Raw genomic sequence first — 12,778 nt, 5'->3', positions numbered from 1 at the left:
GAAAGGTGTGGGGGGGACGGGGACGGACTCTGTGTTCTTGAATGTAATAACAAATACTGTAATTAACAAGGATACGAGTCTTATTAGCCAGCATAATACAGAGCCTTTTCCATTTAGCTCTGCTTCTGTACCTGATTCTCCAAAGAGGGAGCTGTGTTCAATTTACCCTTCCTTATTCTCAAACAACAACAAAGAACTTCTGAAGTTTCAGGAGAAAGATAGAAGGCAGGCCAGGCTGTCTAGTAGAACAGAGCTCTTTTCACTGCTAGCCAGTGTCCAACCCAGGCGTAATGAAAGGTAATTGGCCAGGCTGTTATCTATGTGCAGCCCACATCTTGCTTCCAAATGCCTCTAATTGAATTGCTGTAATTTTTGCCCTTCCTAATGCAGTGACTTGGCGAGGGGAAATGACCCGGGGATGTGGGTGGCTCTCGATTCTCCCCTGGGAGAGAGCCGCGCCTGCAAAGTTGTGCTGCAACCCATAAATAGCGGAGGGGGAGCGGTCTTGGGCTTACAGGCACTGCAGGCCTCCCCCCTCCATTGCATCCCCTACTCAGTGAGCGCACCAGGGCCATGCAGTGAGGAGTCCCAGCTGTGGCCATCTATTCCCCAGAGCAGCCTGCGGACAGCTCCCTGCCCGCCAGGACTGAACCCACGCAGTGAAGAACAGAGTAGCGCACCCCAACTCAAGGTACTTTCCCCTTATTTTTAGCCTCTTTGCCTTCTGGGAGGTATTTAACTTTCAGGTACATGAAATCTTAAACCCTGGATGCCTTCCCTTCTGACACCCCATATTAGTGACTGCAATGACTTGTGTGTTGAAGTGGCAAAGGGGGCAGGTATTGTAAAGACTGATCTCCTGTCTCCGTGCCCCACTGCGGTCAGGTTCTACCCCCATCTCCGACTTTGGGGGTGTTCCTGCTTTCTTAGGATTTGACATTCTCTGCCGTTCCTTCCTGAACTTTCAGATGCACAGGACTCACCCCCGGATACACACCCTTCCTTCTCATAAGTTCCTCCTGTCTCGATGTTTCTTAAGGCATCAGGTTCCTGCGGGATTTAAGATTTAAGTCGATTTAAACCCCCATACCTGGGATCCCAAACTGGAAGGCAAAGCATCTAACCCCGAGCGTTTGTGGTCTCCTTTCAGATGCAGAGGTGGACTAGTCTCCTGTTTCTATCTTTGATCTTTTGCGCCACCCTCTCAGAGACCTTTGGACTCGTTTTATCAGTAAGTATACATTTCATTTACAGGGGCTCTATCCATTAGACATGCTCAGTGTCTCAGCTAACAAGTACCAGTAAACTGACAGGCACCTGGTTAGATATAGGTCTGAGCAAAACAAAGCAAGTGCCCGAGAATATTTTGGATGGTGGATGAACAATTGGGAATATTGGACATTTTAATACTCATCTACTTATGACAAATGTGCTACAAAGTAGTTAAACAAAACAAGGGTTATTAGTTTTATATAGTAAAGTTCAATAAATGGCCATCTTATTTAGGAAAAAAAACAATTATTTTGTTTTACATGAAGCTTACAAAATATAAACAGCTGAGACATGACAAATTGTGTAAATCCAAACCAGTATCTAGAGGGAAATATATATACTTTTCAGTAAAGCAGATTGGGAGCAGATCACATTTATTATAACTTGTAAGGTTTAAAATTTATAATGCATTGTGTGATTTGCACTTTCGTCTATATAGGGTCAAAATCCTGGTCATGCTGAAGTCAATGGCAAAACTCCCATTGATTTCAGTGAGGCCAGGGTTTCACCCAGACTGAAATAATATTTTTTTGATGAATAAAAAATATCAGCTCATTAGAAACCCTAATGAATCTGTTTGCACAAACCAACCTCCCAGATTCATTTCTCTTTTTTTCAGAAAGTATTATGTAAATCATGCAATAAATAAGCTACCTGCACTTTTCCCTCTGTAAGGCAAAAGAAAAGAGGGGCTGGACTTTGAATAGTGCTGGTTACCTACTTGGGCCACGTAAGTCAAATATTTAATTTTCTATATTTTAAAATTCTATTAAAAATGGTCACTTGATGCCTATTGTCTGCCATGAGTGTGCTACCCACTAATCTGGCTATTAAAGTAATTTTTGTTTAAACCTTCTTATGTAAAACTAAAGAGTGTTATTTCAGAGAACCTTCAGTTAGTTACACTGAAGCCTGGGATAGAAACAAATAGAATTTAAACTTCCTCTTCAAAAGCAATGCCATGTAAAGGCACTAAATTATATGGAATTACACATTTGGGTATTCTTAGAGTGCTAATGAGTTGTAATTCTTAGGTGGCAAACATTTTATTACTCTAAAATAGTAGCTTTACCTCCAATTATACAATAATAATGATGATTAATTGTATAGAACCTAAGGGCATTTGCCTTGCAAAGTAGTTATAACATTTTATGGAATTTTGGAGGTCAATCAAGGGGGAAATACTATGGGTGAAATTGGGCCCCATTGAAATGAGTGGCAGTTTTGCCGCTGAACTCAGTGGGGCCGAGATTTCACCCTAAATCTACATAAAAATGCCCAGATGCATAGTCTTCTGATACTATTCTTGGACAAAACAAACTCTCTGAGATTGTAAATAAATATCAGTAATTTACAAGAGGAAAATACTTAATTCCATTTTGTAATTAAAAACAAACACCAGTGTCTGAGAGGCTGAAAACGTAAAGTTCAGGTTTCCAAAAAAGTATGGAGATGAAAAGTGAAGGTGTCCCAATTGGCTAAAAAGCCTTCCTTTAAAACTATTTGTAGCTGTTTTAATAATTGTCATTTATTTTTACCCAAGGTTTTCAAGATGCTGAGAGGCATAAAACATACAGACATCTATACCTATCCTTTACTACTTTTTATATTAAATATTACTGGGAGTTGCCTAATTTCACCCTCTATAGTATATGATAAACATTACAGATAATTAATACCGTTGTCCATATAAGGATCATAACTGTCTTTTTTTCCTTTATTATTCACTTTTTGTAACTGACCTTGGGATACAAATGTATGCACCTTTGATGTACACCTCTACCCCGATATAACGCTGTCCTCGGGAGCCAAAAAATCTTACCAAGTTATAGGTGAAACCGCGTTATATCGAACTTGCTTTGATCCGCCAGAGTGCGCAGCCCCGACCCCTTGGAGCGCTGCTTTACCGCATTATATCCAAATTTGTGTTATATCGGGTCGCATTATATTGGGGTAGAGGTGTATTTATTGATTCTGTAAATGTTTGTAAATATATTTGCCATAAAGCAGCAATGCCACAATAGACTGTGTTGAAAGACAGACATACATGCCATTCTGTAATGGGGGCATATATTTGCTGAGTGCCATTTCTCTAAGACTAGATAATAGGCATCATCCTCTGTTGCAGGTCGTATTGATCAGCTTTTACTGATAAAGGAAATGCCCATTGCAAGGGGGAGAGAAGAGGCACCTGGGGATTGTAAGATAGTTTTTGGAGGTTATTCATGTAAACTAATTGCAGTTTACTTTCAAACAAATTACTTGGCAACTTTTTTTTTTTTTTAAGAGGAAAGAGTAGCAAAACCACATTCCTAAATTACACATGAATGGTCCAACTCTGCATTCCCTGTACACCCAAAACTCCCACTGAATTCAGAAAGAGTTTGGGAGTGCAAGCAATATAGGAATGGGCCCTTAATGGATATAAATTAAACACACAAAATTAAAAAATGCCTTCTTTAATTCTTTAATAAGCTTATTAAAGAATGATTCCTTTGATTCACTAATTGTACACCATTCCATCAACAATCCCATCATGTTCTCGTGCACAAATGAAAAGAAGGCTATAAAGAGAGTCACTTTTAAATCTTTTTGAGCTAGCTCAATAAAATCCATCAAAATCAACCTGGAGACTGTAAATGAAATTAACTCTTCATCTCTAATTTATTTAACAGATGCAGTAGATAATCACAGATCTTTTATTGACAAACATGGCCTAGCTGGTAAACGTGAGATACAGCCTGAAGAGGATATAAAAATAGGTAATGAAATGATGAAAGCCAAGAGTTTGTGCTTCTGTATATAGCATTTTATTTACTATGTTTGAGTTATTGTCCCCCTAAATGGAAGCTTAAGCTTGCTTGTAGGCAGGACCATGTACTTAACATACATGAGTAGTCCCATTGAAGTCAATGAGAGTATTCATATGAGAAAGGAAAGCAAAATTTGGCTCACAGACACCAGAGTTTGGAGATCATGACCTGAATTATGTGTATTCTGCCTTGTAATAGTTTAAAATGCAGAGTCATACATTCACTGGCAGGACAAAAGCTTTTGAGTTTCCTTCATTTTATCCAAATTAACATATTTGACTACAAAACCTACCTGTTCAAAACAAAGCTTTCAAGTTCTATCAGACACTTAGGAGTCCTAACTGATTAGCCCAGGAGTGTGATCAGTAAAGGACGATATTAGGGAGATCATACATTAGGGAAAGTTATAGAAACAAGAGACATCTTTTATCATACCAACACAGAACTGAAAGCTGTTGTTAATGCTGTATGGAGCTGTTTTTTGATAAATGGATTTCTCATAATAACCCCATCTCAAGTATAATTGTATTATTTTTCCATAATTAAACAAGATAAATTGTTTCAATTAGAAGACTTAGGGCCTGATCCAAAGCTTAATGAAGTCAGTAGGAGTCTTTCCATGTAATGCAATGGGTTTTGGAACAGTCCCTTAATCCTGAGAGGTGCTGAGCATTCACAACTCTGAGCTCAATGGGAGTTGTGAGTGCTCTGTACTTCTCAGGATCAGAACCTTACAGTATATCGTCCCTGTTTTTATAACCCTTGTTTGTATTGTAAAATTTCTACTCTATGCTGATGGTAATGGTTCAAAATTCAAAAAGGGTTGCTGTGTATATTCTTGCCTAAATGTACACCCTAAAGCATTTAATTTTATGGTTAATCTAATTCCTACGTATTGGTATGCAAAAATGTTACTTTGTTCAAAATACCTTATTTTCTCTAAGCAAATATTTAGACCAATACAAAAGCCATTTCCTTTTCTTGGTATATCTGAAACTTATTTGTTGAACTAAAAAAATACTCCGATTGCATTCCTAGACAAAGGGTGAATGAATCTAGAGGCAGCTGGGGAGCGTCTACAGAGGCAAACTTTTTTTGTTTTTTAGTTGCCATTTATTGGGGTGTTTAAAATGAAACACTTTGTATAGAATGTCCAATATCAATTTGTAATAGTAAAAAATATATAAAAAGTGATGTGATGGAGTCAATGAGTTAAAGCAGGTACTCAGCTGGAGGCTATTAACAGGAACACACCATTTCTAAACATTGATACAACAACCAACTCTCGCTTGATCGTTCATAATTAAACAGAATACAGCTTAGCAGCAGGAAGCTTTTGCTTTATAGAATTGCAGTTTCATCTCTAGATCACATCTCCATGGCAACACCACATTAAGGCAGCAAATGCTGTGAAATTCCCATCAGCATTTCCTCTGACGTCTTCCATTGGGAGAGCAGGATACACCACCCTCTCCTTTCTGGCCATACATATGGAGGCTCTGTGCTGCTACAGAATCTCTAGCCCTGCTACTTGGTAGCACAGCTGAGGCCTCCCTTAAAGGAGGGGATTCCCCATGACAGAGCCAGGTGCGTGAGTGAATTTTTAAGTATAACCTATAGGTCCCCTCCTCAGGGCCTTCTCTTGACCTACCCATTCTTTGCCTGTTCAACCCACAGCTTGATTCCTTCTAATCTGCAGATCTCCAGACACACAGATAGCTCTTTATGGGGTCCAGAAGACGCCTTGGGAGCTGTTGTGACTCTTTTCTGTATTGTGAGGGAGTGATCCACACATGGCAAGAGCCCTATGTATGGATCAAAAGACATGAGCTAGTCCTCTGTTAGGGAATCTCAAAATGAGATCCATTTCTCACTCCAATCCCTAGAAGGCTGATAGTTGTTCCTGTGCTCAGCATTGTACTAACAGGGGAAGATAGAGTCCTGCTCCAAGGAACTTACAATCTAACTCAAACCCTGACAGTACAATAGAGACACATCTGATAGTCAACAAAGGTCCAAAATTCAGGTAAGGTTCTTTGCTTATTACTTATTAGTAGGAGAACATTGAATCATCTCCCATAAGTTGTACAATTCTGTTGAAGACAATTAGTTCGTTTCTGGTTATGGTTGTACGGGGTGGGGGGGAATTAGAAATGTTGACGCCTAGCAAAGCGGGTATAATATATTTTGCTACTCTGAAATATTGATGAAAGGGACAGTTAGTGCACTCTAATCTAGTAATACTTCTCACTGACTTACTGTATTTTCCAGCTGTGGACGTGTAGACAGTTCCTTTGTAAAATACGTGATCTGGAAACTATACATTGTGGAACTGCAGATGTGGCTTCCCAGTGAAGTCACCCCAAGTTGATAGTGCTCAGCACTTTTCAGGATGGGACCTAAAGATTGTAACCTAGTTTCTTATAAACTTCATTTAAGCACACTCCTTCCATCAACTCTGAAAATCTCCTTTGCACCTGAAATTTGCATGCAGACCCTATTCAATGGAGACATTTTTTTTAAGTTTCACTGGAATTGAATTAGGTATTTTGAAAAACATATTTTTCACTTGCGGAATGTAGCGGCTTCTTATAAAGTTGTCTTAAAATGGTAATTGTTTACATGTTCAAGGGGAACTAATGCAGTGGACTATTTTCAATAAAATTGGGTGAATAAATTTGGACCTATTTTCTCCAGAAATCTGAGTCTCTGAGATCTCTTCAGATATAAACTCATTGACTGGTGTTGCAGAATTTACAAGCTCCACAGACAGCCCTGGAGGACCTTACAAGCACTGTAAATCAAATAACCTGAAGGCTGCTTTAACTTACATTAGTACAGAAGCTCCAGAATCAGGGAGTGTAACAAGCTCCCTGATGTCACCCCATTCTTGCACCAAATGTATTTCAGTGCAGGAGAGAATCTGGCTCTCAGTTTTTCCACTGAACTTTTAAAATGAAGTGTAGTTTCACGGATTTTTCTGAACTCTTACATTCACTATTGTGACTAAAGTTGTGTCAGCAAATATTCGTACTATCTACACATTAAATATCCAATAAATGTTTTCTAGGTAATCTTGGGAGACCAGTGGTTGACGACAACGTTGTACGCACAGTAATTGAATTTTTGACTTACTTGCATCTTAAAGGTTAGTAAAGCTCTCAATCATTTAAAAGTACAGTTTTATTTCAGTCACTGAGGATCTGATTCTGTAATCCTTACTTGGACAAAACTCTTGAATAAGAGCTGCAGAACTGGGATTGAATATATAATTGTAGATTCATATTTAAATTGTGCGACTTTGTTGAGCATCACTGGAGAATGGGCTTGATTATGTTTGACATAACTCCTAGAACAAAATGTGCTGAAACGATATCGCTGAATATCCATATTAACAAATAATGGATTGAAATCTGGAAGAAACTACTAAGAGCCTGCTCCCACAAAACACTTATGGAGATGCTTAAAGTTCAACATACAAGTAGTGTCACAGAAGTGCATGACGTTAAGTATATGACTAAGTGGTTGCAGGATTGAGATGTTGACTGTAAGCTCCTTGGTGCAGGAACCATCTTTTCATTATACATGTGTACAGTGCCTAGCACAGAGGGGTCCCGATCCTGCTTGGAGCCTGTAGGTACTACCAAAATGACAACTGCCAAAACTGTTTGAACTATCTTTAATAGGGTCCAATATTTGTACTCTTACTTAAAAGACTGAATAAAAGGAGATGTTTCAAAGTTTATCATGATCAAGTTTTACATTTGTGTAAGACAGTGACAAAGGAAATAAATTTTCCCTCCATATCCCTGAAATTGTGACATCACTCACCTGTGTGGCAACAGAGTTTAAACACAGGCAAAACTCCCTGTGAAATACTGGAGAACTGTCTATATAGGACCTGTAGGACTGAGATCTCTAAGGATGCCTAATTAAGGATTATGACTTTATTATAGCATCAAGCAAACAGAAAACCTTAGTGGTTACTAGACCTCTATTATAATTTTGAAGGTCTTCATGTGTTTTTCAGAAAATTTCAGGCAAAGTAAATTAATTTATTTAAATATACCTTTTTCAAATTTTCAGCCAATATAGAATTGCTCCTTTCAACTCTGCTACATTCAAAATATTTAGAAAGTGATTTGCATTAGGAGGGAAAAAAATAACACAATACATGCCTTTAATCTTCCTAATTGCAAGCATTCTGAATCTTTCATTCAAAAGTCACCAATTCTGTCACATGCCTTCTCTATAAATCCCTATCTTTGAATATAATGAATTATAGATGCTTTCATAGCAATGAATTTATTGTTAGATAAAATTACAGGTGCTGTGTTTTTATTTTAATTAATGCACTGGAATGAGACATTTGTGTTTTATTAATTTCACTTTACTGTGAATATCTTTTTAAGTTTGTTAACTTCAAGATTATATGAATTTTATAAATTATAAACTGGACAGTTTTGGCATCATTTTCAAAAATGATCTGTCTTGGTTCAGAAAAATCCTCTGCTAAGACTACTGTAAATACTAAAATACAACCAGTGTTAACTAAACTACATTGCATAGTCTATAGAGACTGTATTTGTTTGAATGATATAGTTAAGGATCTTTGAGCAATACTGTCATTTCCAGGGATTGAGAATACTTCAACTGTCCAGCCTCAGTCCAAAAGCCAACCTAAGATTTTGTGCCATTCTCAAGCATTTTTCAAACACAGCACATCCTGGCTTACCTGAATCTCATGGAGCATGTTGAATAAGTTAATATAATCAAAGCTTGAAAATACCTTCAGTTTCCCCAAAATCTCTAAGACGTCGCGGTAGGACATGACCATGTTTGGGATAACAGAGTTTTCCCGATAACCCTGGTTTTGCTGTATAATAAAAACATTAATGTGGATTAACTGCACAAAAAACCTCCTTTTTGAAAAACAATTGACATTTTTACAGAAATGTCTAATATGCAAAACTGGGGCCCAAATCTGCTATCCTCATTTTGAGAAGTAGCTTTCAGAGGGTAGCCCATTAAAATCAATGGATCTGTTTGGAAGGTGAGTCTCTGGTCTCTGGAGGCTTAGTAGTAATTATGCAGCTGTTCCGTGCTCTGGGCTGGGAGAGGGTGGTTCCATTTCTCTTCCCAATTCCTGCAGAGCATGTTTACTTGTACTCCCCACAGAGACTGAGTATTTTTCCATTCAACATTTTTACTCATCTGATAGATTACATGGACCTAAAATAACATTTTCAAACATTCATACAATGCTCTACAAATCTTTATTCTCCCAATCTTTCAGTGCTGTTTCTCCCTGTTAACTGAACAATGAGCATCTGTCCAAATCCATATTTACAGAGTAGCCACTTGAAATAACTATTGTTTGAGGCCCCTACTTACCCATACATGGGCTATTCCCAAGTGAGGGAGTGGAAAGTCAGTATTGGTGAATCCACCCACAAGTTGGGAACAGCAGTCACCGCATGAACAGCTTGAAAGCATAAATGGCTCAGGGAGGGTGTCTCTTGGGACATCCATGATCAGGGGTATTGATCCTGATCTGGTCACCCTACATAGGGTAGACATGACCCCAGTGTTGTCAATAAGACTACTCATATGCTTACTGCAGATGAGTTAGAGTTCCCATTCAGAGGAGGATTATTTGGGCCTCAGTCTCTAAGTGCTAAAAGAAAGTCCAAGGAGATCCTGATTTAATATTGGTCAGCTGGTGTTTATATACCAGTGCAGTATAGACATTTCTGTACTCCCCTGTGTAAGCTACGTCCCAGTGTGGGGGTCACAGCAGCCTCCTGAGCAGGAATGACTGGGCAGGGCTGAGGAATAGGCTGAGCCCTGACCTCCGCAAACTGAGCCAGCATGGAGGGATAAGTAATGTGCACCTAGTAAAGAGCTGATACCAATTACTTTCCTAATGGAGCAAGTGTCAACCAGGGGCTGAACTGTGACTTTTTGAGTAACAATTACCTGATCTGCTCTTTGGACCACACAGTTACATGCTCCTCCTTACTGTTACCATCAACCTTGAGACTACACAGAAACCAAATCCACTGGATCGTGCACAATGGCTTTTCGGTGATGCAGAACTGGTACTCCAAAGCTACAAAACACAGAATGTTAGCAAGTGATGCTACATTTTTAGCTAACAATGGCTACCAGCGAGATCTTGACATGAATATGTACTCCAAATCAATATCGGATTTAAAAAAAAATTCAGTCCAACAATAATGTAATATAAATGTTTTTTACACAGCTACTCAAATGTCAGTTTATTACACTAAATATATTGATTTATGCATTTTCTTTCTCAAAATAATCCATTTTATAGAGAAATGTTTTTAACAATAATGATTATTCAGATAATTCATATACTTCCATCTTAAGAGAAGGGGCATATTTATAACAACACCCTCACAAGTGATTTCTTGGAGGTCACTATCACAGTTGGCCTTTTAGGCCCAAATGCTGAAACTGGCTCGGTGCAGGGGTCTGCCCAGCCTGAGCCAGTTGCAGGATCAAACTTAATCAAACAATATTAAATCTTATGATACTGATATTCAGTGATATGAATCAAAACATCAAGGTCGATGTAGAAGGTTTTTTAAAATACTGTAAATTATAACAGGAAGTTATGACATTAATATTCAGAAGAAACATTAAATAGCCTAGAAATGAGCCATGAAAAGTATGAGCCTATTGCCTCATCTATGGTCAAAGGGAAGCAAAGTAAGAAAGTTTAGCGATCATAAGGTTGATTTTTAGGAATTAATTGTTAATACTAAACTTTGCACTTAACTATTCGTTGCTAAAAATCATGACTGTGTTTTTCTTTTTCCCCTTTGCAGAGGCTGGGGCACTAGATAATCTACTTTCATCAGAAGAAACAAATCAGTCCTGAAAAATAATGTATTTATACTTTGTTGTATTGTAAATGAAGACTAAACTCTAAACAGAGCTTTAAATGAACAGAAGATGGTGATTATTGTTTATATTACTCTTATACAGAGTTACACATGGTAAACTACTTTCTGCCCTTTTTGTTTTGTTTTTTTCTGTGATGTTACAATGTAAGATTTTTACCTTGATAAAAAAATTTCTTTAAGTGGTAAAATAAAAAAAGAGCAGCTGCATTTTGTTTCATTTTCCTTACAATAGCGTGTTTTCAAATGACATATAATGCACAATATGTAGTATATTAAATGCATGTTTAACTTTAAGTATACAAATCCTCCTAAGCCTGAGCACTGTACCTGTGTCAACTCAACCCCCTGTGTAGATGCAGCTAGATCAATGGAAGAATGTTCCATCAGTCTAGCTACCATCGCTCGATGAGGTGGAGCTCAATAGTGATGGAAAAAACCCTTCTGTTGCTGAAGGAATCTTCTCCAGTACAGCGCTACAGGTCCATAACGATGGTGCTGTAACCGTGCCGCTGTGGCGCCCATATGGTAGACATGGCCCCAGTGTTGTCAATAAGATTACTCATATGCTTAAAGCTAAACACATGCTTAAAAAGCTTTTTTGGATCAAGGTCAGAGTGCCCAGCACTTACAGAATCAAGCCCTGCGGAAGGAACTATGGAACTAATTTAGAGAAGATGTAATCCTCCCCAAGATGGATGCAGGCTAAAGGGCTGCAACTCAATCACTACACATATGTCTGGAGTGGATTTGGTTTCCTAGATCATGTGGTCTCTTCTCCAAGTGCACTGATAAGGGTCAGGGTAGAATCTCCTTCTGCATGGCCACTGCATCTACACCAACCAACCTGCTGCACATAGACACTGACTCCGTGGGTGCTCTGGGGCTGGAGCACCCATGGGGAAAAATTGGTGGGTGCTCTGCACCCACTTGCAGCCAAGCTCCCCGCCCCACCTCGCCTCCACCCCTGAGCACGCCGCTTCTCCACCTACCTCCCAGTGCTTGCTGCCTCAAAACAGCTATTTCGCCATGTAACAAGCTCCGGGAGGGAGGGGGGAGGAGCGGCAACACGGTGCACTTAGGGGAGGAGGCAGGGAAGAGGCGGGGCCAGGGCAGGGATTTGGGGAAGGGGTTGGAATGGGGGCAGGGTAGGGGTGGAGCTGGGGCGGGGCCGGGGGCAGAGGAGGGTCGAGCACTCACCGGCGCCAGCAGAAGTCGGCGCCTATGCTGCTGCATAGACTCACCATGAATAGGGTGACCAGCTAGCAACTGAAAAAAAATGGGGGGAGGGGTAATAGACACCTATATAAGAAAAAGTCCCAAAAAAGGGACTGTCCCTTTAAAAATGGGACATCTGGTCACCCTAACCATGAGCCTTGGGAGTAGAGCCCTGCAGTAGGATTGGGAGCCTGCGGGTCCCACAGGACCTGCTGCCATAATAGCGGGAGCAGGATAAAAATTCAAGAAACAATGCGGGAGTGGGTGGTAGTGGGAATGGGTATTGTGGGGCAGAAGCAGGATTTAAAAAACAGTCCTCCTGTACTGCAAACAACATGAACGCCCCATTCAGCAGCCACCACTCTCCAGCCACCCAACTCTGAAGGCAGCACCGCCATCAGCAACAATGCAGAAGTAAGGATGGGAATGGGGGGGTCTCCCTGCCCGTGCCTGGGGATGGCAAGGCATGGGGGCTTCCCGTTCCCTGTGCACGATGATGCAGGGTCTCTCCAGCCATTTGCATGGAGAATTAGAAGTTTCTAA

General features: G+C 39.7%; 1 protein-coding gene across 1 annotated transcript; it reads left to right on the top strand.

Moving 5' to 3' along the window:
* Nucleotides 1-1,150: 1,150 nt before the first annotated feature.
* LOC135878640 (galanin peptides-like) lies at nt 1,151-10,995 on the top strand. Its single transcript, XM_065404362.1, has 6 exons — nt 1,151-1,231; nt 1,948-2,002; nt 3,401-3,472; nt 3,948-4,034; nt 7,156-7,233; nt 10,943-10,995. The coding sequence occupies exons 1-6, from the start codon at nt 1,151-1,153 to the stop codon at nt 10,993-10,995; spliced, it is 426 nt and encodes a 141-aa protein (XP_065260434.1).
* Nucleotides 10,996-12,778: the final 1,783 nt, after the last annotated feature.

The sequence above is a fragment of the Emys orbicularis genome, chromosome 4 (genome assembly GCF_028017835.1).
Source record: "Emys orbicularis isolate rEmyOrb1 chromosome 4, rEmyOrb1.hap1, whole genome shotgun sequence".
Lineage (NCBI taxonomy): Eukaryota > Metazoa > Chordata > Testudines > Emydidae > Emys > Emys orbicularis.
This window is presented reverse-complemented; position numbering and strand designations above follow the sequence as displayed.

Coding starts and splice junctions, on each gene's coding strand:
- LOC135878640 (XM_065404362.1), top strand. CDS start 1,151: ATGCAGAGGTGGACTAGTCTCCTGTTTCTATCTTTGATCTTTTGCGCC. Junction 3,473..3,947: donor AGAAGAGGCACCTGGGGATT/GTAAGATAGTTT, acceptor TTTATTTAACAG/ATGCAGTAGATAATCACAGA. Junction 4,035..7,155: donor TGAAGAGGATATAAAAATAG/GTAATGAAATGA, acceptor AATGTTTTCTAG/GTAATCTTGGGAGACCAGTG.